Source organism: Heliangelus exortis, chromosome 1, assembly GCF_036169615.1.
Source record: "Heliangelus exortis chromosome 1, bHelExo1.hap1, whole genome shotgun sequence".
Classification (NCBI taxonomy): Eukaryota; Metazoa; Chordata; class Aves; order Apodiformes; family Trochilidae; genus Heliangelus; species Heliangelus exortis.
This window is the reverse complement of record NC_092422.1, coordinates 120,074,950-120,101,819: the sequence shown is the minus strand read 5'-3', so window position 1 is coordinate 120,101,819 and position 26,870 is coordinate 120,074,950. Positions and strand designations below refer to the sequence as shown.

The following is a 26,870-nucleotide window of genomic DNA, read 5'->3' as shown; positions in this document are numbered from 1 at the left end:
TGACAACATTAGCAAAAATTGCAAAGCTCACTCAGGCTACCAGAAAAGGTTAGAGGAAAGGGAAAACCATTGTACAAATTGCACATATTACAAGCTGGTATAGAAATTCTCTAGAGAGAGAATTCATATATGAATCCTCAAAATTTCTAGTTTTAGAATTCACTTCCCACTTGCCACCACCTCTCATACAGCCTTCCTGTCATACAGCTGCCTTCTCCTAGAAGTGTGCTCCCACAGAGCCAGGGAAAAACAGAAATGTGCCAAGGTATATTAAACTAATAAGGATACACATAGCAAAAAACCAAAGATCACTCTACAAAGACACTAGCATCACAGGGATTATCAAATCCCTGCTATGCAAATTGCCAAACCCAGTAAACTCTGCAGCAAGGATGCATCAAATTACCAGGAATCAAAACTCATGGCAAGTGGTAAATGTCTTTTGTTTTTCTTATCAGAAGTTAGATGTTAAGCAAGTATTACAAGCCTGGAAGCCTGTAGGTTCACAGCCTCCAAAAATCACTTTCTTTGATTCACAACACTGGCTGCAGGGTCAGCAAAGACCTCACTTGGCTGGAACAGGAAGACCTGTCATAAACCATCAGATGGCTCATTTTTTAGAGCCAAGTAAAGTGTCTCACAGTAACCTGATCATATGTTGTGATCTTAGAATAACTCCTGCTGAGGCCTGCCATGGTCACCAGAACCTGCCAACAGTTGTGCCTCCTCTGTCAGAACTGCGCATTGGGTTTCATGAAGCTGTAGCCAACATACCAACTGCAGCACAGTACCCAAAAGCTCTTTATCCTCCTCGTAGCCTTCCCCTGGAAAGCATGGCATGAAAAAGGGAGTAAAGAGATACTCTCTTATGAGTATCTTACTCTCGCTCCCTAACAGATAAATTTACAAGGGCATCAACGTAGCTCCCACTCCATCTTGCAAATTGTAGAGTTTTGCATTCAGTAGTTAACCAGGAAGGTGTTATTAAGAGCAATGAATAAAGAAGCTTTTTGATTCTCCATTCAACACCTGTGGTCCTTTCAATATAATAGGGAAAAGTGTCTGCCTCTAAGAAAGGGGGGAAACTCCCATGATGGTTGAGAGCAAAGAACTCAGTGATTTCTGCAAAATCATTCCAGTGGGAAACAGATGAAAGTACCTGCTTCTTAGTAACAGTATCCTTTCTGTACCCAAAGAAAACATATGCACTTACCTGTGAAGTTACCAGCAAAAAGAACTACAGAAGCAACTATCCAGATGTCACCAGTGCATAGTGAATCAAAAGCAGGATCAAGGAAGACATCTCAGCTATCATTTCAGTCTCCTTGTGTCACTTAATGAGAGCTCCTGGGACATGACAGTCTCCTCAACTTACTAAGCATTTACTTGACGACCGATTGCACTCAAACATAATGAACTATGTGCATCAACCACAATAACAAATAAATACAGACACAATAAGGATATTTAAGGACACTTCAGCTGCCTGCCAATTGTCAGTGTTTCTCTACAAGTAGGAAGCATAACTAACTGCCAAATAAAAAGCAGTGTGTTTTGCATTCCCACATGCATGTGCTATTAGGGACCTACTGCCACTGGGGTCTGCACAGACCATCTCTCGTCCCACTGCTTTCTCCTTCCAGGTACACTAAATGCCTTCCTGGACATCCACTTTTCCAGAAATAGGCCTCCAGGTGTCAAAAATCACGTTTTTGTCTTTCTAATGGCTATTCCCATCTTCTCAACTCCTACTGAAACTCAACTCCTGCTGATACAAACCTTAAGGTTAGTTTTAATGTTATCTTAATTAGACTTTCCCTCCACCACACACCATCTTTTTTTACAAAAGCCTTAGTGAGAAGATTCTTCTAGCTTCCACACTTCCCACATCAACTTTTTCAAGGCAAGATAAAATAACTTTTCCTTCTCTGGCTTGGGCTCCTTTCAACCCTTCCTTGATTTCTGGCAATCATTAATATCCCAGATTTCTTGATTTCTTAGCATGCTTGCTTTCAACCTTAAGATAATTTTTTCACAAAACTTTTTTTTTTCAGACTTTATCCTCTATCTCTTCAATAGGTTCTTCTCCCCCCCTCTCTCTGAACTTTGTCTGTGTTTACAACTTGTACAATACAGTGATGATGTTCATCACCCAAACTCTATGAAAGGCTTAGTCCTTCCCTCCCCCTCTGTTTCAGCTTTTTCTACTTTTACTATTAATCCCACTGCAAGAGCTGATGCTATCCCCAAAGTCAATAAAAATTCTGCAATACCCATCTCTATATTCATCCCTATCTTTCCACCACTCCTTGGGAACCTCCTCTTTTCCCCACCACTTACCTCTCAACTCTTTTGTTTGGTCTTTGGCCTTCAGCCTTTGCTGGTACCTACAAACTAAACTTACTAAGCAAATAATGAAGCATGGTGTCTTGGTCTTCCCATTTATCTGGACTGCAACTGTGGCAAATCCCTGTGGGAAGTAGCCCCATCAGCAGTACACAGTCTCAAGAGCAGCATGTTTATTTTTAGTTAGAAGCTGGAGACAATACTTTAAATAATGTATTTTTAACTATGAAGTTCACTCTGATCAAGCTCCTTTTGAGGCTTTTTTTAAACAGTATTTTTATTCCTAACTTCTACACTGAATCAGAGAACTGTATGCAGGAGGCAATAGAAGAACATAATACACCACTGTGACCATCATACTAAGATCACTTGCCATAGTAGAGACCACAGAAAAACACACTGCACCAATGCAGAACTGCAGTGCTTAACAGTCAGGTTCAAGTTCCCATAGCACAGTTACATGTACCAGAGTAATTTTATATTCAGCTGTAAGAAGGAAGTTTCCTCATTCTGATCCTTTATTTCGTTATTTAATATGCTCAGTATTAACCTTCCAGAAAAACACTGCCTGAGGTCATGCATTTCCTACAATACTGGGATTTTAAGATAAAGACTCAAAGAAAGAAGAGCCAGTACTTCCAGAAAATATCAAAACAATAAGGCCCCTGGAAACACGCTACTTAAGTGATAAGTAGCACCACATCATCAGCTCTTTCCTAACACACCTGAGCTCCTTCCTCTTCTGAAATGACCAAGAAGTTGAAGCTTTATTTACCAAGCAGAATGTGCCTGCTAAGCACCTCAGGTGGAAAAATGGAAATTGGGTGGTTGATCTGTCCAAAGTCATAAAACCCATTTGTCTCATTTAGTAAGTGGTCTAAGCACTGAAAGGGAAGGTTAGTGTTTACTCTTCTCATTTTCCACTGCATAACCTTAGGCCCAGAGGACCACAGGGCTGCTCGCTCCCGCTCCCCACTACAGGATGGTTACAGGCAACACAGACTCAACTTGGGGAAAAAAAAATCTACTGAATTTATCATGAATCAAATCAAAACAGGGTACAGAGAAAACAAAAAACAGCAGCTAAATCACAAAAAACAGCACCCACTCCTCCCTTCTTCCTGGGACAAAATTACTTTGCTCCAGATATCTTTACCTCCTCCGCTCCCAGCGGCACAGGGAGTGGACTTTACGGTCCCTTTGTGACACATTTTTTTCTGCCACTGCTTCCTTTCCAGGGAGAAGGATTCATCAGTCTTCCCCTGCTCCAGCACGGGGTCCCTTTCATGGGAGAGTCCTTCATGGACCCCTCCAACACAAGTCCCTCCCACAGGTGCAGTCCCTCGGGAACTGCTCCAGCCCGGGATGCACACAGTCACGGCTGCTGCGGGAACAGTCACCTCCCCAGGCACGGGGTCCTACACGGCTGCAGATCCACTTTTGCTCCACCATGATCCTTTACAGGCTGCAGCTCCACATCTGCACCACCACGATGTTTCATGGGCTGCTCCACCACGCTCCTCCAGGGGTTGCAGGGCCACAGCTCCCGTCTCAGTGCGGGCTGCAGGAGAACCGAACCTCTGCTGAGGCACCTTCCTCGCTGACCTTGGTATCTCTGCTCCAGTGCTGCTTTCACCTCTGGTACTACTCCCACCTCCCCCTCTCCTCTGCCCTGAGGTCTTAGAATCACTCATTCCCCTCCTTGAATAAATTAATCGCAGAGGCGCCTCCATTGTCGCTGATGGGCTCAAGGTTATCCTCAAGGTGGGGCTGGACTTCTTGGGAACAGGGGAGCTTTCAGCAGCTTCTCACAGGAGCCACTCCTGGGGTCCTTCCCCCGCTACACAAACCGGCACTGTTTAAACCCAGGACACAGTTTAAGATGCTTCAAGCAAAACGCGTGACTTGAAGAATAATAATAATAATTAGAGACCCCGCTGGTTCTAGGAAGCTTCTTACTGGTTCCAAACAGAGGAGTGGAGATAAATGAAAAGCCAGTCACCATAACTGTACTTACAGCAACAAATTCCTCAACAACCTAAAGAAGTTCCCCTCTCCTCAGCTGGTCATTCCTACTCCTGCAATATTCCACGTCCAGCTGCACACTGTTATATTCAGCCCCTATGTGCAGCTCTACCAAACACGTTGCCATAAAAAGGGCAGGGGTTGTGGGGGAAAGGACTGAAACACACCACTCTAATCTAATTACTAGACAGTAAAAAATAAGCCTGTGTGTCGTGTTTCGTCCCCCATCCCCCCACCCTCCCCTTTGGTCTTCTTTTGTTTTTCAATCATCCTATTTTTAACTCGATTGACAAACGAGTTCATTTTGTGACCACCTCAACCAAGGCATTGGCACAGCAGAAAGAGCAAAGAAAGAATCGGGGCAGAGCTGCTTAAACCAGTTCTGCCACAAGAGAAACTGGAGCCTGGAACTGTACTCCAAGTAACCCTGACACACATACAGATAGATAACAAAACGGCAAGTCCCTTCCTGTGCCTGCATCACTTGTCTAAAGGCCAGACAGAGTTAAAGTGCTTGCTAATTACTGCCCCAGAGGCACCTGGAGCTTTTACTAAGGTACAACAATACCTCTCCAATAGCCTAAGGGGAAGCTCCAGGCTATGCAGCTCTTCACCACCCCTCAGCCTTTAATAAAGTTTTTCAGTACATAAACTGAATGTCCTCATCAACTGTGTTTTCCCACATTATCATCCCAGGCCACAGAAATGTAAGATAATCCATCCAATAAGTACTCCTCCATATACACATTAAGGACTGCAACAGGAATAGACCAGGGACTTGTTCTGGTGCTTCCCAGAGTAGGGCTGATGAGAACGTTATAAAATTGCTTTAGGTTCAGTGTGGCTAGGAAAACACATAATCATACCAAAACAGCTGCATATAATAATATGAGACTGTGTCAGGTAACACCTGAAACAGCCAATAGCAATCATATATGGAAAGGCATGTCAAACTAACACATTCCAGTCTCTTAGGACACTTGAAAATGACAACGTTATACATGAACTAAGGCCCAGGTTCAGAAAAACATAATCATTCAGGGTGGCACTGAAACTAATGCTTAACTATAACAGCATCCTCCAGCTCTCCTGACTCCAAGCCTACATTACAGCCCCAGACAGCTGCTAAATTCTTCCTTAGGTCAATAAACATCTTGTCTATTTGTTTCAGTAACTTCCACTTGCTGTGGGATACCTGAAAGCATCTCTCAATAGGCTTCAGTGGTAAAAATATTGCCTCAAAGGATAGCAAAATGCTTAACACCTCTACTTTTGCAGTCAGCTGCCTTCGTTGGCACTAATTGTATACTGTTTCTTGCAGATTCCTGATAATCTTGTGCATGTGCCCAGAAAACGGGCTTACTCAAAGCTTCAACTACCACAGATATTGGAGACAAAAGGGGTCTGTGAGATCCACTCAGCCACTTGCTCCATGACCACCACAGAACCACACAGTTCCCCAGGCACCTGGCCTGGTCTGGCTTAATCCTGTGAAGAATTTCAACTGGTTCACTTGACACGTAAGACTACACCCAGGACCCAGTCCCAACCAACTGACTGAAAATTATGCAGCAGCTTCAAGGAGAACAAAAGAACCTAGAGCCTGTTCTTGCATTACATGAAAAAATAAATACTGATTTAATAGGTAGAATGGCTGCCACTTCACCCATCTTCACTTTTTGCCATCATAATTTAGAGTGCAGTGATTGTCCATGATTACTTTAAACCATGAGGCTATAGCTTCAGCTTCAACAAACAGCTGGCTATTTGCTTTTTCCCCTAACTTGCTGTCACCAGATCATCCTGCAGGTCAGTTCAGCTCTCTAATCTGGCAGAAATCTGACCTATTCATATTGTCACAGTAGTTTGCTATTAGTTTAGCAAGCTGAAATGGATCATAGAATCATAGAATTGGCTGGGTCAGAAGGGACCTCAGAGATCATCAAGTCCAGCCCTTGATCCACTACCGCTGCAGTTACCAGACCATGGCACTGAGTGCCACATCCAGTCTCTTTTTAAATATCTCCAGGGATGGAGAATCCACCACTTCCCAGGGCAGCCCATTCCAATGCCTGATCACCCTCTCGGTAAAGAAATTCTTTCTCATGTCCAACCTAAACCTCCCCCGGCACAACTTGAGACCATGCCCTCTTGTCTTGCTGAGAGTTGCCTGGGAAAAGAGACCAACCCCCCCCTGGCTACCCCCTCCTTTCAGGGAGTTGTAGAGAGTGATGAGGTCTCCTCTGAGCCTCCTCTTCTCCAGGCTGAACAGCCCCAGCTCCCTCAGCCTCTCCTCATAGGATCTGTGCTCGAGTCCCTTCACCAGCCTGGTTGCCCTCCTTTGGACCTGCTCCAGGACCTCAATCTCCTTCCTGAACTGAGGGGCCCAGAACTGGACACAGTACTCGAGGTGTGGCCTCACCAGCACTGAGTACAGGGGCAGCAAGGGGTCTGCTGGAAACCAAAGTCAGACTAAAGGGTGGGAGTGCAAAACCTAGAACAGAGCAGGGAGGCTATGAAATGGGAGTGGCAAGTCCTCTAAAGTGAACTCTTAAGTCATCCCACTGTTTCTGAAGGACAGTTTTGCAACAACCCAGCACTGGCAAAAATCGTTGTTCAAGATGTCACATTCTATAACAGGTGAACAGAGAATGCATACAGAAAAGCCTAGAAGAAACATGGGCTTCATAACTGGATAGCTACCCAGAAACTGGCCTGCACAAAAGGTCATTTCTGACAAGTTAATAAAATTTCCTTACAGTGGCTCATCACATATTTCCCTCTGCTCTCTTTCTGATCTTAACAGTGGAGCAAATCTTTTCCGCATTCTTTAAACACATCTTCCCTGACTGAGTTTACAGGATAAGTCTGAGGAAAGCTGGGGAACCATGATTCAGGCAGTGACAGGAGAGCAGGAACAAGGGAATGACAAAAGTATTTAAGCTGCAGGAATACATGAAAATGCATATGGATTCAAAAAGAAACTTGCAAGTATCTAAGTGCTTCTGCTACCTTCTAGATGAAAGCTGCTCTTTCTAGAGATGTCAAATGACTTTCCCCCCAAGATCAGATTTGACATGCACAGCTTAAGGAGAGATGGCTTTGCCTTCAGTCACATAAACAGATGAGATCACCTTTGAAGACCCCTCCCAGTACCTTTCCTATGATTCTACAACTAAAGATGATGATGTAGGATCCTATGCAAGAATGTTCATAATCCCCAGCCAAGGCTGAAGGCCACATTAGGCTGAAGGCAACACTGTGCTAAATACCACATATGCAAGTGTGTTTCACTGTAACACTGTCACACATAGAAACAGGCCTATGTCTACAGCACTTGAAGTCAACAACCTGTGTCATTCCTATTGGGTTACCTCATCAAGCACCAGTTACACTCCTGGCACTCCAGTCCACAGACTCCAATCTAAGCTCCTGAAAACAGATTTGCAATTACTGGACAAATCTCACCCAAGTGTTAAAAAAAGAAAAGTGATTCTAAAGACATTTTACATGAAAAAATTAAAACAGAGTAATTTCCAGTTCACTGATCTACAGAAAGAGCACGACCGTGCCCATATTCGTGCATGCAGTGAGACTCAGAGAATTTGAAGAAGTACCCACAAGATGGGTCACAAGTTCAAGGTGACAGCAATGAGGAACAGCTGCTGGATATGCACCCTTCTGCAGCAGGTGTACCCAGGCCCCAGAGGTTTAAGTCAGCTCTGCCAGCAACCAACAGACTTAGAAGACCATCTGTCTGGACACAAGCTGCAAACAGCCTTCCCACTTTTACTGCCCAGATCTTCCCCAAACACAGACAATACAGGGCTTGTTATGGATTAGCTAATGAGCAACTGCTTAAACCAATAGACAGTCCTACTTCTCCTGTGCTCATTATCTGCATCCTACATGAGTGAGAATACTCTTCTTTTAGCAGTAATATTGTCTTTTTCTGATCAAGCAGAGTTCCTTCACTTTGGGACACCCCTTAAGGCACTAGAACCTGGAAAGGTTATGTTCTCTTGTGTTGTTTTCACTTAAGAGAAGTATAGGGCTGCTGTAAGAAAGTTTTGTTAAGTTCTATTTCATACATGCTCTCCTGTAACAAGGCATCCCTTTGAAAGAGAGTTCATGTGATAGGTTTTGCCAGCTTGCACTGTAGAAATAGGAAAGCTTTCCTCCTTTTCCAGGTTTCCATGCAATCTACACATTGACACTTACCAGCTCTCTCTGTGTATGTGCACCTTGCTTGAGAAATGCTATCACCCTTCTTTACCTAGTGTCTGAATAATCAGTGTAAGACAAATTCTGAAAAAGCACTCCTGTTGTTTATCATGAAGTTTGTTCTTCCTGTTCCAGACCCGAGAAAGAGTCTCTGTATTCATCAGTCTAATAAACTTATTAATGTCACAAAAACACAGCATAAATCGTAACACTAACAATTAAAAAAACACCATAGCATATATTTATAGTTGAAAACCATATTCAGTTACCCCCTAATGTTCTCTATTTCCTGTGTAAAATCATAGTGTATTAAATCTAGAATCTACCTCTCATTCATAGAAAATACAAATACACAAGCAACAACACATTCCATTCCTTGGAACTAGATTTACAGATACATTTCTTCTAGTCTTGACTGATACAATTTTAAAACAACAGTATTTCTACTTTAACTCCTAACACAAAAGAGATCCTTCAGCACTGAGCACCATGCTGTCATGAAGCTCCTGCTGATACCCATCCTATATTCCTTCTTTCTCTCCCATTAATCCTAGTCATGCTCACATGTTCCACATAAAATCCCACTCCCTCCTAAATGTTAACACCCTTCAAATATTTTTAGACTGTTATTATGTGTCCCCCCCACCCTCCACCTTTCAGTCATCACTTAGCCAAGCCATGTATATTTAGCTACTTTAATCTTTCCTCCTAAATCTGTCCCTTCAGCTCCCAGAGCTCAATGTTAAGTCTGGCATGCTTGTTGCTCTTCTCAGAATTCACTCCATCGTTCTGGCAAAGTTTTTGCAAAAACCTGTCCAGAAGAGAGCTTTACATGTGCTTGTTTTAAAGTAAAAAGAAACCCAGTGGACATTATAAATTTTGATTTTCCATGTCCAATTTCACTCTCAGGTTTTGAGTTTGATCTGGAATTTTAAGTATAATTTAACATTTTGTATATTTAAGAGCAGATTAGCAACTGGAAATACATGGATTCAATTGCAAGAGAATGCAGTGTTTTTAAAAATCTAAAAAAAACCAAAACCACTAAGGGATTTTAACTAAACATTTCATGAAACTACTGGAAATTAGTAAAGTTATCCAGAAGCACAGCCGAAGTAAAACAATGACTTGAAGGAGGGAAAAGGCCAGCAAATGAACATGAAACAGTCTCTGAGGTACAAGGCAGATAAGTGGATAGTTACAAAGCATGAAGCTGGTTTACTAAACTAGAAATCAATTAAACCGGCTGTGTTATTTACAATTAAAAAAAAAATCAGAACAAGTGCCTTACTGGTAATATACTGTACAAACCAACTCTGTACAGACTAAACATTTGAAATTTAGTAATTAAAAAGTCAGAGGAAGAGCCAGAAGGGTAATACAGTGCTGCCAATAAGGAAGTTACTTGAACACGACATAAAAGCTCCATGGCTGCAGACATGTGAGAAAAACATAATCCTATACAACACACTTGGTTTTAAGCCTAACAGATGAAAATGGGAATAACAAAGCTTCTGAAAGTCAAAAGGAAAAAGTATGTGCACTTTGTTGAGAGAACAGAATAAAGCCTCCCCAAAAAGTAGCCATATTAATTTTGATAATATATAATACACAATAAAACTGCTAATATATCTCTGTTCAGAACTAAGCATGTTAAGAGATCACACTCAAAATTATTAACTCATGTAACAGAAAGCAGTTTCCTGGTTGGTTTGCATTTCAAATGTGGTAAATTCCTCAATACCCAGGAAATGCTCCGAACTAGTAGAAAAATACTTCTTTTCAGGTTTGCATGGAGAAAACACCAGTTAAACTGCCATACAGTTTAACATGAAGAACCTTAAGCTTGGCTTACAAAGGAGATGAAAGGAAAAACTTTAAAAACTCCAGCAGAAGCTTTAACCTGTTGCAAAGGGCTCCAGAAATCTGGCTCTCTCCAGTAAACAACAAAGAAATAGACCCACAAAAGCAAAAAAAAAAAAAAAAAGTCAAAAGCTGACTCAGTGGAACTAAACCTCATTTTTTGAGCAACTCCAAAAACATTACACTTATCACCAAGAGATAAGGGGAGGATGGAAAAGTCTGCATCATGGTAGATTGTCTGCAAATCTAAGTTTCATTTGTCTGCTGCTTTTTAAAATGGGAGATTCAATACTGTTAGCAAAACTGTGGGATAAAGGGCTGTTCTGTGGTTCACTGGGTCACAATAATGGAAAGGACAGGGACTGCAGAAGTACAGCTCTGAGGGATGCCACATCTGAAATCCAAGTCTTGCAGTTACCTGTGCCATCAGGTTCAAGTGTCAACTGAACACTTCTTAGCATTTTCCAATTGCTTTGGTTGAAATATCACCAGGTGAGATTCTAAACTAGATAAAGAAGAAAGCATTTGAAAGCTGACACTTTGAAGATTTTAATATTTATAACAGGTGCCATGCTCCTCCTTCCTCTCAAGGAGAACTAGTGTTTATGAACTGGGACAGGCAGTGTAGGTTTTGTGCTTCCTCAGGTTTGCTTACTTTTCAGTTTTACTTTCAGTGACTTTTTGAGGTTGGTGAATGCATTAATTGATAATATATCCCTTTCAGATGAAGGCAAGGTACTGCAAATTCACCTAGTCACTTGGGAACAGGGACGAGAGGGACCACCTGAGACATGGGAGTTTTCTGCATGACCTTTTACGCCAGATTAATTCATGCTGCAAGCTCAAGACAGTTGCAGCTCACTGCCTACTCCAGGCACATGATTAACTATCCTTCTTTCACTCAGTTTCTGAGCTTTAGACAGCTTTAAATATCATCAGCCCTATCAAGGCCTCGACTCACAAACAAACAGATGGTACTGAGAGATATTTGACTATCCCCAGATGTTTGTGCCACCCTGCCCAGCACAGAAAGGGTTGAGGTGTTTGTAAACCAGCTGCTCAACTACTGCCTCCTCCAGAACAGTGATATACAAACAGCTGCCAAATCTAGCTCCAACAAAAAGGTGCCACAAGCCAGATGTTTCTGCAGTGGAAGGGAACACTGGACAGCTAAGGCAGTAGATCAGTTCTTCCAAGCCCTTGATTCCTCACATATAACTCAAGGCCCCGGCAGTGTTTTATGAAAATAAACATAACTTTGATAGTTACTCTTTTTTTATTTCTCTGTCCTCAATAGTGCTGGGAGACCCCTCTATTTAACATCTCCATGCAAATCACAGAAAGGTAGTAAGTTTTTTCCTTTCTCTAGACCAGTAATAAAGATGACAGGAGATACTAACACAAATTCTGTGCTTGCTTATTTGGTACAAATGCTACAGATATTGTGGAAAAACATCATCAGGAAATTTAAGATCCCAGTTTGTAATACTGTTTCCCCACAGTATTATAGCAGGCAACACTTATAAAATTATCCTGCAGGACTTTAGTGGTACCAGAAGGCATCAGATCAGTAAGGTAATGGTGCCCTCAGTTCAATGCTTCTAATGTCAGTGCAAAGATTAGGAGAAAAACCAGCATATCAGACATATCAGACAATGCAGCTTTTCGTGCCATAAGCAGGAAGAGAACAGAGACTGCAGGAGAATACAGTAAGGGCTTGCACCCAGAGGAATGCTGTGGAATGAGCTTATTCAGCCAGGATGCTGCCTCCAGCAATGGAACAGGTGTAGGAGTGAAAAACAATGAAAGAAAACAAGGCAGCAAAGGCATCAGGACACAGAACATCGACGTACAGTGGAAAGGTTGGCTGACTTTTGGGTGATGTAGGAATCATGTCCACTCAGAAATCAGCAGAATGTCGTCTAAAGAGCTGTAAGCAGCAAGCCAACTCTGAAGAGGCTAAGGAATGTGAGCATGAAGCCTGTATATAAGGCTTAAATAGACCTTTTCTTCATATTGGCTTGGTGTACTTCAGCTTGTTATGTATGTTTGCTGGTAACTCTGAAGTGATAAAGGGCTGCCTCATAACAGGTGAGAAGTACATAACTTGCATGCAAAAGGGATCTTGGGACCTGAAACATCATGCCCAAAAAAGTAGCACCACACAAGCCACTCAGTAGGGAACAGTGAAATGGTGAAATGTCACGGGAAAGGAGTATATACAGTTCTCTCCAACACCTCACTCCTGGCTTCAATGAGCTCCGTGCAAGCTGGTCACAGGACATCTAAACAGCCAGCCCTCAGAGGAAGGGCCAGCTCCACTTAAAGCTTGTCCTGTTCTTTGAGCTGGCTCCTAAGTAGTGAAGATGAAATCAGGGACTATATTTACTCTCCCTGTCTGGTCATATCTTTCTATAGATCCCATGCTGGGCCCCTCTTCGTTGGCATGGATCCTGGAGTCTAGTAAGCAAAGAACAGCATAAATCAGTTCCTTGGGTTCTGTCAGAAGCATATAAAACCAGACATCCATGCTGGGAACAGGTGCACTGAAGGCAAGCAGGGACACTGTCCCATTTGGAGTTGTGGGGGAGGGCTTGCAGAAAACCTGTTCATTTCTTCTCCCAGCACCTACCCTAAACTGTTCACCCTGCCAGTGATTTATTTACCTTCTGCAGATCACCAGTGCTGTTAACTGGAGACTTTCTACTTAACACCAGTCCATGCCAAGTCAGGCCCTAGATAAATCTGCTTGGTTTCTGTAGTTCATTCTGCTTCACTTCTACTATTCCTCTCACTCTTAATTCTTTTCTGGTCCATTTTACTCTCTGTTCTGACACGTTAGCTATAAAACTGATTTATTTCAGGGACTGTGCAGCATGATTAATAAACACAAAACTGTAATTTTTCAAAAGTAATTTTCACCTGTCACCTGCCATGAAAACTAGTGCAGACTTACAGAGGCAAAGAGCATGTCACTAACCTACACTTAATAGCCAGGAAGTGGTATCATTTTAAGCAAGCATTACTTCTGAAAGAAGCAGTCCTGCCCTCACTGGAACCATGGCTGCTCATTCCCTCTCACCATCCCTTCTCTGAGTACCAATACAAGCAGCTATGCAGCTGGGAAGTGAAACACATCACTTATTCAAATTAAGTTTTGCTTTTTTTCCTTTTCTGGTTGTGTTAGTTTGAAATTCAATCAGTTCCTTGGTGGGTTCCATAGCACAATCCCAAAAAAATGTGGGTGCCAGCAGAGCAGGAATTGATGTCTACATCAGAACATTGACACTTGCTGAGCCTTACTCAATGTACATCACTCTGTACAGATACAAAGATGCATGTAGCCAGTAGAACCATCCACTGTAGATACAGCTGTGTGAACAAGGCCCCACCTATGCCCCCACAGTGAGAGCAATCTACTCCCTAGCTCAGGGAACAAAAGGTCAATGGGTGGACAGAAATCTGCAGAGTGGCTTGTGAAGTGTCCCCATATGAAGCTTCAGGGAATGGTGCTCCCACGATTGGGCCTATAAAGACACATCCACTCCAATGTAAAAGAAAAAAAGCAAGCCCTGACTCGGTAGGGAAAGGGCTGCAGATCCTTGCTAGTGCTTTGAGACAGTTTTAACACCTTGGGACTTTCAACCAAACATTGCACAGTCCCAGCCTTTGCTTAACTTTTTAGTCACGGAAGTATCAAGTGGCTTCTTCCACTACCAAGCTAGAGAATTCAGACAAGCTTTTTCGTGGACAAAACCAAGGGAGAAATTTTAACCATGGAATAGGTCAAAAATCCAATTAAAAAACGTCTGTCACTTAAAAAGTTGACTTCTGCTGCAGCTCCAGGCCAGCTCTTCTCTGAGTTCAGGGCTGGGTATCCAGCTAGCTAGCTGAGAAGAACCCACAGATAAAAGACATTCACGCCAGGTGTTTAAGAGGGCAATAAAAGGGAGAATACAATATAAGAATACAATAAAAGGGAGTACCCAGTGAGCTCCGTTTTCTGCCCTTAAGACCTCAAAAGAGTAGCTCGTTTTTGGTGTGGCTTTTTTTTTCCAGTTAAAAAGCTGTAGGTTCAGCTTCAGTGCCTGAACTTCTGCTCTTTAGCACCACAGATGCAGACCCTTACCTTTAGGATAACAAGAGTGTTGGGGACAGCAACAAGAGATAGACCTAGTCACAACACGAAGCCATTATATGATAGCTACCCAAAGATTAGTTCAGTAGCATGCTCAACTCTGGGGTCTACCTTATTGATACTGCCCTGAAAAAGACATCTATAATTCTTTCCGATCACGTTAAAATATTCAACAATTTCCCTAAATACTACTTGAAGCAACAAACGGCATCAACTTGGGAATGCCTGAGACAAAAAAAAAAAAAAAAAACAAAAAAAGAAGAGTTCATCCAGAACATTGTTTGGTACAAGGCAAGTGGCCTGCAGAGGGCAGGCTGCCCAGAATGCTGTGATGTGCCCTTTCTTGCTCCTTACCATACATCTTGCCTTCGTCTGACAGGATAATCTTCCGCCGTCCACATGGTGGGTAGATGGCTAGGGCTTCCTGGAAGCTCTGCTCAATGTCTGGACTCCAGACCCCCTCAGCATCATTGTCAATGGGTTTGTCCAAGGCCTCACTGCCCCCTGAGTCGTTGCTCCCCTCAGGGGAGGTGGGAGAACTCCACTCGTTGGAGGTAATGGTGCCAGCTAGAAACTCCAAGGTGCCACACAGAGAAGCAGACTCAGAACCTGTAATGACAAACACACCTCATCTGTTAGTTGGAAATCCTCCTCCCCAAGAAAAGGGGAGATATTAAAGAAAAAAAAAAAAAGTCTTGAGTGAGGAGGGGTTTTACTTCAAATTTACCTTAAATAGTAACACATCAACACGATTTATATTAATGTTGAGATGAAAACCTTTTCTACAAAACATTCTGAAAAACCAGCTTGCTCTCACATAGCTTTAGCTCATTAACTCTCAATTACTACTCCCAGTTCTTCTCAGATGCTGTCTTCTTGCCTGTGTCTTAGTCTCCTAATTTCTTTCTCCCTCTGCTGTCATTACCTGTGTAACTGTTGTTTAACTTTCTGAAGCAGGCATGTAGGGATTCAGTCCATGTGAAAGACTATACAAAATAAAGCAGTGATGAATTATCTAGTCATCACTGAGCACAGGGGCTTAAATTTTTTTAGACACAGTTTCACTGGATCATATTTAACACGGACATTCCCGCTTCTCAAGAATCCCATGGACTTCTAAAAAGCAATTCCTGGAGCCAGACAGTTTAATGCAATGTCTCCCAAATCTCAGCACTATATCCTGTCTGGAGCAGAAGGCACCACGAGTAAAAGGATAAAGGCACCAGGTGAAGGTTAAGAATCCTAGCCTGTTTATGTTGCTCATCTTTTGAAATGACCTTGGGCAAATTCCTTCAGTTCTCTGTGCCTCTCTGCCCCCTCATTCTTTACCAGTCTCAGGCTAGAAGATTTGCCACTGGACAGGAGGAGAAATTGGTTTATCATTGAAGCAAAGCAGGTAGCTGCTAGCTATTGAAAACTACAGTAAATTATAACCTACTTACAAACACCTGCAGTAGAGTCTGAACTCATTGAGTGGAGCTGCTAAAACACTCATTCAGAATGTAGCTTCAGACCATACAGACAGTTCCAGTCAAACATAGAGACAACAGACAACAGACAACAAATGACTTCTAAAGCCACAGATAATTCCCCTGTCTTAGTCTCAAATCTGTTAATTTACCTATTTAAGTTTCATTACCTGAGCTACAAAGAATGTTCCCAAGACACCATTTGAGAATAAAGTTAAATTTTAAAGTTTGTTTTTTTTTTTCACTTCAAGAAGTTGTAAAAAGAGTTGAACGACTGGCTCTCATGTTTTGCTGTTCCTTAATGACTTCAGACGGCAGCTGATACCTAGTTTCCATCTCCCTAACCCACCACAAGCTCTGGAAACAAATAAGATAATACTGGGTGCACTACAATAATTTCTGGACATAGTATACATCTTACACTACTGTGCAGTATTTTAGCAAATGTTTCACACAGACATTTAGAAAATGCACTATGACTTATTTCCCCATAAAGATGTTTGGAACACATGAACTGCTGGAACTGATGTTGAAATTTTTGAATGGTTTAGTAGGAATTACATAAGTAATTGATAGTGTACTGCATAACTGCTTAAGAGTAATTAATTTAAAGCTAAAAAATAAGATAAGGAAGAACTAGATGTTAGAAACCGGAACTTTGAACGAAGTTAGACATTTAGCCCAAGGAACCATGCAGAATTTTTTAGGTCAGTCTAAATAGCATTCTTTGAGTGTATTTTGCTAATTATACTCTGCTAATTGTCAAAATCACACCTCTAGAAGTTAGGGAACCCACCTGTGTTTGAAGACCATTACATTTTTGAGTCTGCGCAGTAGAATTAAAATGTAAAATGTACTGCATTTTTATATAGAGACTCAGAAAATCTTAGCCAATACTGGATATGCAACTATCAGACTGTGATTACCAATAAAAGCTTGTAAATACTGCATAGGCTAATAGAATGGTTGTAACCTTTCAGTGTTAGGTGTGGTAGATTTGTGCATTACCACCCAGCACTGCTCCCTGAGCACAAGAAGGATTTAAACAACTAATAACTTGACTCGGTTACAGGCGTGCACACCAGGTGAAAGATCCCATTATTTTGGGGGACAGCAGAATGGCCTGTCACTGTTCATCCATCCATTGCATCCTCAACATCAGATTATTTCAGTCCTCTTGACTCACCCTATACATTTTCAGACCCCTACAGAACACTGGAAGAAAGAATAAAATGGGAGGTGAGGGGGACAGAAAAGGGAACACAAACGTAGCCTTTAACCACAGAGGCAGACCTTGCAAGCACACTGTAAATGGTACCAAAGCAGGCAGTCTGACTTGAAGAGACTCAGAAACAAATGGTAACAGTTACTTCCTTCGCCAAGCATCTATCACCAGTACACCCCCTTTCTTTCACAGATGCTCAGCAGCAAATGACACAGGTATTCCAGAGATTGTCCTGCTGGGGAATCAGCATAGAGGAGTAAGCTTTCTGCAGGGGCACTCCTAACAGAGAACAGAAGCCACCTGTTCCAGCTGTTCCTCTTGATATTTCCTCAAGCATCCCTCATCCCTAGAGGCTGTCAAGAGCCTCCTCATTTAATGCCCTTTAAAGTCTCCATAAACACAAGGCAGAGCCTAGTTTTAGCAGAGGCTGACAGACTGAGAAATGGAGAGTTTCAGAAAGAAACCCAAGGTGTGACAGCAAGTGTATTCATTCACAGTATCACCTGCGTTTGGAGCTGCAAGCAACAGCCAGCAGGCTCCACACCAAGAGCAAACATACCCTTATTGCTCATCTGTATGACTACCAGGGCAATGTGGTCACTGGAAGATACACCCTGTGCTATAGAGCCAAAGCCCCCAGCAATGCATACAAGTAGACAGTCATCTCCTAGGGAATGTAAAGCCATCATAACCATAAAAAGCACCTACTCTGAACCCAGTTGTTTTTGTCTCCTTAATGTCCATGCAGACAGAGATGAATACATAGCAGATGATTTCAGCATGGCATACTCTTAGGTTGGAAACTAAGCAAAAACACCTGAAGCATTACTGAGAAAACATAACCTAGGAGTGCAGCACAGAGTGGAATGAACCTGACTATAGTAGCTCTGTGGAAAGGGACCTAGGGGTCCTGGTTGACAACAAGCTCAACAGTGCCAACGCTGCACTGCAGTGGCAAAGAAGCCAACAGGATGTTGGGCTGCATCAACAAGGGCATCACCAGCAAAGATAAAGAAGTCACCATCCCCCTCTCCTCAGCACTTGTCAGGCCAAGCCTGGGATACTATGTTCAGGGTTTTTTTCAGGCTGAAGAAGGTCCAGAGAGACCCACAGAGATGAATAAAGGCCTAGGAAGCCTGCAACATGAGGAAAGGCTGAGAGAACTGTGTTTGTTCAGCTTTGAGAAAAGAAGGCTTAGGGAACATGTTGCCATGTTCCAGTACTTATAGCATGACTACCAAGAAGACAGAGACTCCCATTTTACAAGCAGTCACATGGCAAGGGATAATGGCCACAAGTTACTCCTGGGGAGATCTCAACTGGACTTCAGAAAAAAATTTTTCACTATGACACCAGTCAGACATTGGAATAATCTGCCCAGGGAAGTGGTGGATTCCCCAAAACTCAACACTTTAAAGATTCAGCTTGACAGGGTGCTAGACCACCTCATCTGGTTTAGGTGTTGCCTACTAGCAAGGCTGGACCAGATGATTCATGAGGTCCTTTCCAAGCTGATATTCTGTAATTCTATGATTCCCCTACCCCTGCATCCAGACTTTAGGAGCTGTTTCCTGATCATTTCACGTTTTACAAGGCTTCACACCAATCACCTTTGTTGACAAAGGAAACTCTGGGTCCTTTGTGATCCAAGATCCAGAATAATTGGAGGAAAAAACATGCTGTATTCAGTTTACTGTCAACACTTAGGACCCTCTTCTCCAAATGCAAAAGAAAAGATGGTTGAGAAAAACAGAACACCACAGATGTTTGGCCATCTCTAGCTGAGACTTCAGTAATCACCCATACATTAACACAAATTTGCCTTCTGTTTGACAACTTCCAAAAAACCTCAATAGACTGAAAGACCATGACAATCCTTATAACTCTGTCTCTAGTTCAGCAAGATGTCAAAGGCCTGCAAAGCTCTCAAATAATGTTGCTTAAACAGTAAGGTCCATGTGCAATCCCAGGCAATACTCTGCTCAGAAGCAATAATCAGCAACTCAGGGTGTTCTGGTCAGGTCCTATCTGGCCTGTGGGTCTCTGGCTGAAATCTTCAGGCCTTCCATTTCCTGTACAGTTGATCTGAACACTGAGCTCACTGTTGGCTGAAGAGGCCATCTATTAAATTAAGCAAAGCAAACTGTAGAGAAGTTGTGGGCTAAACCCTCTGGCAAGTGGCTCTATTAGTGTGGCAAGCTGAAAACTATCGGTGACTTAATTTCCTATTGAAATGCCAAAACCAGAGCATTTTTCAGAAACATGCTAATGCTGAATGTCTTATTTTTAAGAAAGGTTTGATCAATACTCATTAGTAGTTATTTTAACAGAATACAATTGTTTCAGTAAACATCTAGCTTTCCGCTTTCTTCAGTTTTCCCATTCAATCAACAAAACTATACACATACAGCTTGGTAACTTTAATGGTGATTTGTATTACTGCATGTTCTAATATCAATAAATATTCTAGTACTTGTAAATTATTATTGTTTTCTATTTTGCCACTGGAAGAGCTTGTAACTCCAAAGCTTTCTTCTGATATGGAGAGAATTAGATTCTGATTCTTTATTTCCCAGGCATGCTTAGACAATTCCTGCCCCATCTGAATCCCTTAGACAGACACAGGTCGTATGATCAGAGGACTCAGAGCATTTTGTCCCATTCTCATAACAGGAAGTTTTGTCAGAGATCCCAGGCTTGGTGTTTGTTCTCTTCAGATCCCCTCAGTGAACTTACATTCCACTTCTTGGCTCTCTTATTTCTTGTACTGTATACCTAACAGTTGTTCTTATTCTGATCCCACTCTTCTTTTACTGACATAATTAACAACCTTTTTTTGTGGGGTCCAGTCAAGGATTCTCTCCCTGGATCAAAGACACAAACCCCTAAGTGCACTTCCACCTCCTCCCTCACAGTATCTCTACTTCCTTCTTAGTTTTTTTCTTATGTCCAAGTACCTTTCTTCATTCACTCTTGTCCCTGTTCTTTCTGCCATGGCCCATCTCTTAATGAGACACTCACAGAGGCAGGCTTTTGGGTCAGTGGAAATCCAAACCATGGAGAAAACACAGAAGTCTTTCTGCTCCAGCAGCTTTGTTTTAATTGTTCTGATGCTGGTAATTTCAACACTAACTCTCCTTCCTTTCATACATGGCATCTCATTGAGATTCAGAGATCCTACAGGGCTATACAGCTGCCAAGGGCCGTTCAGCAAGGTCTCATTGACAGGAAGCACATCTCTGACAGACTGCAGTCTGACACATCTGCTTTCCCATCTCAATCCCTCAGTCATTACTGCTGGTAACAGCTCTCTCTTAAATGTTTGTGGCAGCTGCTAAAAGCAAAATCACACTTTCCCGAGGATCTGAAAAACTGCAGCCAGCTGTCTCCAGTTGTTCAGTTTTCTTAGAGCTGCTCTGTCCAAAAGACTCCCCCCTCAACTCCTTGGCCACTCCCTTTCCCTGATGGAATCCGTATCAAGCACACATGAACCAGAGACATCCTTATTCACTCACCCTCGGAGGCAGGAATGCTGCCAGCACAGCATTGCGGGCCACCTCCAGCTTCAGTACTCCCTGCACTAGGAGCAAGTCACTTCAAGTCACTTCTTTCTACCAGGGACTTCCCTCCATCCTTGGTCTCATTTACTGGAGCTGCAAGCTGTGGGGGCAGGGGCTGCTTCCCATTAACAGGTATTCCTTGGTGTAATTGCAATTCAAGTGAAGATAAATCATTCCTGTATTCAGGACCTTGATAACATGGGCCAGATACTGCTACTACAGAGGATATGAACCTCAGCATTCAGACTGATCAGGAGTCAAACTGAGAATTGCAAAAAAGAAAGTTCAGCCAGAAGAGATGTCCCGCTGCTCAAACTATAACTTTAGAGTAGTTTGTAACAATTTAAAAAACTGGAAACAGCAACAACCAATCAGTTACTTTCATACAGAGCACACTAACAAATGAGTTTACGCAATGCAGTCATACAAGGAGATCTGGGTTTAGGAAAGCAACAGTTTGGAATGCTAAAAAATCTATTGTGCAAGGAATGATGGAAGATAGCATTCAAACTTACCGAGGGAAGAAGGCTGGGAAATTCTACAGGACACTACAATAATAGCTCAGTTCCTCTGAAAGAGAAGAATGAGTGCAATCAGCAGATGAGTAGCTCCAAGGGGGTGCAACTCAAAGACTACAGGAAAAAAACATACTGGAAAGGGAAAAGGTGGATTATTCAACAATAACTAAGGTCTGTTAAAACTTGCAGGCAAAACAGGACAGAAATCATGATCATGTTTACAGGGTCTCTAGAGAGAAAAATTAAGATGCAACTGTAGCAAGATCATCTAGCACTGGGCTACATCTAGGAAGGTAACAGTACTTTTGCAGTACCATCCAGGAACCAGTTGCTCTCAAGCTCCTTAGGAACCACATCCAGTCATTAAATCAGCCTGGAGCCAGAGTCACACAGTTTGCACAGAAGATCCAGAGACAGTGGAGATGGGTGGGTGCAGTTCACTGAGCCTTTTTGAGGAGCCTCCATTCCAGCACCCCATAACAACTTAGCCAAGCTGTGAGACCAGCTATAATCTCAGCTTCTGCCCTGCGACTCCTGCAGTTCCTGAGCAATGCTGGCTGTTCCCTGCAAAGATCCCTATCCACACAGGACATCAGGATAATGCTGCCTAATCCTGTGAGCCATTTAAGGGACGTGTTACTTGCTGTAGGTGAAGCAAAAACTCTTAGCACAAAGCAGTGCTAGGCAAGGAAGAAAGGAGAACTGAGATTTCCCTCTTGTGTACTGGGCAAGGTAATACAATCATTACATCTACAGACTGCATTTTGAGATTTCTCTTCCCCTGTCACCACTGAGTAAGACTGCTTATCAAAGAACAAGCTCTATTAACCTCAGATGATGCCCAACATAGATTTGGGCTCCATCTGAATGCTCATCACACTGCCTAGCACAAAATCAAGCTTGGTTTGCTTGCTACACTGGAATTGCCTTCAGTAGCTGCTGTTCAAAAGGCACCTGACTTCCTGAGCAAACGAAAACAACACTCAAATTATTGCAGTAGCTGAGCTCTGCTGGCTGAAACAGAGAGAGGATGTAGCGTGCAGCACAATGATATAAATCAAAACAAGGAGAGAGGAGAACTTCTATCAGTGCAGTCCTGGATAATGTAGTCAAACAGGATGTGATGAGATAAGGCTGTGTGTGGCCTTGCACACCATCCAATCAGTTACATTTGTTATAAAGAATAGAGAACACAGAGCCTTTCTACCCCAAGAAGGACTGAAAAAAACAAATACACAACCCAACAACAACAAAACCCAAAAGCTGGTTCTGGCCCCACTAGTTTAGGGGTAGCCAACTTGAAGATCAGTCCTAAGCCACAGGCAACTCATGCACAGCTCCCACCTGTGGGCTGCATCACAAGGGCCACCAGCCTTGAACTTACAAAATGACAACTGCATGATTTACATCTCAGCTGGGAGAGAAAACTGAGCCAGCAAAGGCAGCAGAGATTGACACTGTCAGGTTGCCCTGGGATTGAGCCACACACTGAGCTGGCCCCAGCCCTCAAAGGAACAACAGCAATTCCTGGGAAGTCACTGTTATCACCCATGTGGGAACTGTTCCCGGAGCTCCCATTCTACATGTGGCATGTGCCTCACAGCTTCCCAAAGAGATGAAGGTTGCAGGAGGGTGAAAATGGTCAGCCACTCTCAGGCTGGCAGTCACCAGGAGTCATTCTCCTGACAAGCACAGAGCTGGTTAGAATGCAACAAAACATGAGGGAGTCCAATAATCACGTCCCTTTGCTATCACAGAATCACCAGAACTGTTAGCTAACATGTTTAAATCACAACTGTTCCTTCAAGTGTAGACCAATTAAAATTACTTGGGTCTCACCAAACCAAGCTAAGGATAGAAATAAATCATGCTTAGCATTTTCCCAAATAGTATTATTCTCTTAATTATTAAAGTATAGGAAACCTTTGATAGCAACATAAAATAGCCTTGCTTCTAAACCCATTGAAAGTTTTCCTGAAAACTTCACCATGAGACTCAAAGCCCCCATTTTACCTATGGAAAGAAAGTGCAACACAAAGACCTGAGCGAACAATCTAATGACAAGATCAGACTTGGGACAAAATACATACAAGAATTTCAAGACAAAAAAAGGCAAACTTTAAGTTACTTGCAATTTCAAGTGGTGTATGTAACTTCAAATAGGCTCATGTTTATCACTGTCCGGAAAACGTGTGTCTTTTGAGTAGTAACATGTAATTGAGAGTCTCATCAAGCCCTTTTTATGATACCCAAACCAAATTCTTATTTCCTAATCCTGCCTCATGTTCATGACATCTCTCAACCTCTTGTATAGGACTCAAGCTACATTTCCAAAAAAACCTCACAACTCTGATAGACTTTGCTTCACATGACAGCAGAATTTTACATTAACTACTCACACAGGAGACAGATGTCTGAAAATCTCATCCAAAGCAGTAAAGCATTTAGCTCTGAGTCTACAGCCAGTCTCAAAAAAAAAAACAAAAAAAAAAAAAATACAGTTTAACCTGGGCTAAGAGACCTATAATAGTGAGAAGCACTAACCACACAACACACAAACACAGCCAGATTTCTGCATCTACAGTGCTTGCAGATGATCTGTGTTGTGGGCACAACCTCTCTGGCCAGGGCTAAGCCCTTTAACTAAAGCCTCAAGACAAAAGCAAAGCACAAAGAAGAAGAACAGGTGTATAAAATGGGACCTCAACTCAGCGAGCCAATGAAGCATGTGCCTTGCTCTTAGTAGTAGTTAGATGGGAACTTAAAGGTGCTTGACACTTTTGATAAACCCGTACCTAAGTAAAGTAAAGAAACCTCATCAAACATCTGCATCATATGAATGAACCCTACTCATAGCTACCAACCAAGCCACACTCTCTTAAGGTATTCAGGAACCTGATCTCTAGTTTTGGAGTACACGCTCCACCTGGAACATGCAGCATGTTAACATCCACTGCTTACAGATAAGATGAGCACTTTTTGAAGGCTGACACTGAGGAATATCCACCAGATTTTTTTTTTTTTCCTGCAAAACAGAGTGACATTTTTTAGCAAACAGCCACTAGCCATTTTAGCTGGATTCCAGTTCTCCTACCAGTTTGACGCAAGGGTCAACTTGGACCACTGTAATTTGGAGCTTAGAATCTTCCCTCTCTATTGTGACTTAAACACACTGTCATTTACAAACTGCTGAACATATGGAGATTTCATGGAAAGCAAGTCAAAGTCATGAGAACATGCAAGTATAAACCCAAATCTCAAATTAAGGGGAAAAAAAAAAAAAAAAAAAAAAAAAAAGAAGCCAAAACCTGGAAAACACAGGTTAAACTTGCCCCTAGATATTACAGGAAAGCATGAACCTTCTGATTTATCTCTTTGCCCTTCCAGACCCTTCTCACCAGGAAGGTCAACAGGTTATATACCTTCTGCTAGATTAATCTACAGGAGCACAAGGGCATCTAGCCAAGAAAAACTGGACTCTTAAAGGCACACAGACTTGACTCCAGTTTTTAGCACATGTTCTTACAAAAAAAACCTGCAACCAAAAACACTGGAAAAGGATGCTGCTTCTCTATGTTTCAGTTAGTGTATTACTGGGTGGTTAGAAGCAGCAATTCACATTGTTTGCCCTGCACAGTTATTTTCTTCTGTTTGTGTAGATCCTTCAGAAACAAATAGGGGTAGGGAAAAAATGGATTTTATTTATTTATACTTAGAAAGATAAATGGCAGTAAATGTACTTCGAGAAAATCTTAATATCTTAACCTCTCCTCTACACCTCTCTCTTTTTTTCCTTAAGCCAACAAGATTTTGAAACCAAGAGAACCTCTCCAAATCCTACCAGTCTGGTATCAGTGAGCTTTATTTCAAGGATTTGCTATGGAGAAGTATGATTAGGTAAGGTGCTTAAGTCATCAGTATATCCTTCCCTTTCCATTTCAGTACACACACACTCAGTGCTCCTGTGAGTTTTCCTCCTTCAGTTCAAGCAGTCCTGGCTACAAAAGATTAGACTTTGCCTGGACATCTGTCATTTAACTTTGCCATACTGTTTAAAGGGAGGCATTTTGAGGACTATGCAAATTTATTTTCTCTTTGGCAACAGCAAAGAGATGCTTCAAAGGCTTGTATTTTCAGGGTCTCAAAGGCACTGGCACAGATCTCAGAAGTACAGTGAAGGAAAATACATCCCCTCTGGCAATGATATCTTAAGGAAGGTAAGAATAAGGTAATTATAAGCCTACAACAGAACAGAAAAACAGAGCCAGTGACTCAGCCAGTGGCACCGGGAACTGGAAAACTTGCCCCTCCCTAGCAGGAAAAAGTCTAATTCATATGGTGTTAAAAACAAAGGGGAGTGACTGCATCATCTCCAGAAAAAAAGACCCAAGGGGCAGGACCAGCAACAACAACAAAAAAAAAAAAAAACCACAAAAAACCCCCCAAACTAAACAAAACAGAAAAACCAAAACAACAACAACAACAAAACCACCAGCAAGAACCCAAACCACCACCTCCGAACCCCAAAGAACTCTTTCTAAGCATCTAATCTCAGATCTTGTAACAAGCTCCAGGCGTGCAAATTCCTGTTTTTCACAAAGCTCTACAAAGGAGCACGGTGGGCATTTATTTAGCATGGTGGTGAGCAGAATGCCGAAGTTGGAGAGAGAGAGGAGCATACACTACAGTAAATCTTGATAAATTTGACTGCTCTTCAAAGGAGGATAGAATTGCCATGAAGTTAGGTAATGAAAATAATACAGTGCATGATGTAATAGGTTTAGATTTAGAATAGTATTTGCTCCTCTCTAAGGAAATCATAGCTGAAAAATTACTTCAAATTGCCTTTGGAGAGTACAGCTTACATTAGATAATTCACTAATGGCTTCAAAACTAAGTGGAACAACATATACCTAGGGAATCAACAGGTAAAAGGGGCACCTACTGGTTTCCTGCATGGGTCTTTGCCAATCCAGGTTTCTTTCACATCTTAATTAGAGATCTAAGACTGAATAAAGGGAATGTTAATGGAACGCACAAGTGATACAAAATTAAGTTTACAAACACCAGTGAATAGAGAAAGAGCTCAAAGAGCTCCAAACAGCTCGAAAACCCCCCAGAAAAGTAAGGACAAAGAAGACTACGTGGGGAAAAAAGTAATGGAAAGAAACTGAAGAAACAACGATGAAAAAAGCAAAGATAAAGCAAGGAGAAAGCCCTGCCAGAATCAGGAGCTAAAGACATGCAAGGCTGAGAATGCTGAACAAATGAGCAAGATGTCTGCAGTGCAAATGCTTCTACAAAATGACCAATGTAACTTCTGTCTGCCTATGCTCAGATTATCATTTCAGGCAACAAAGAGATGAAACACCTTGAACATGTGGAATATCAGAGGAATATCAGATCTCACTATGCAAAAGGAACACAGATAAATTGAAAAAAGAAAAAAAGAAAAAGTACAAAAAACCCCAATCATTAGGCCTTGAATCATTGTCAATGAAA

General features: G+C 42.1%; 1 protein-coding gene across 7 annotated transcripts in view; it reads right to left on the bottom strand.

The window, feature by feature from the left end:
- TEAD4 (TEA domain transcription factor 4) overlaps positions 1-26,870 on the bottom strand; it is a 57,722-nt gene that overhangs the window by 27,452 nt on the left and 3,400 nt on the right. For 6 of the 7 annotated variants that reach the window (XM_071762588.1, XM_071762583.1, XM_071762575.1 and 3 more), the window contains 2 exons: positions 21,366-21,420; positions 14,951-15,205 (listed from right to left, as the gene is read on the bottom strand). The exons of the other annotated variant lie outside the window; for it this stretch is intronic. In XM_071762588.1, the coding sequence (XP_071618689.1) occupies positions 14,951-14,957 (7 nt within the window). In that variant the 5' untranslated portion in view covers positions 14,958-15,205; positions 21,366-21,420. The remainder of the gene's footprint in view (positions 1-14,950; positions 15,206-21,365; positions 21,421-26,870) is intronic. 7 annotated transcript variants of the gene reach the window in all.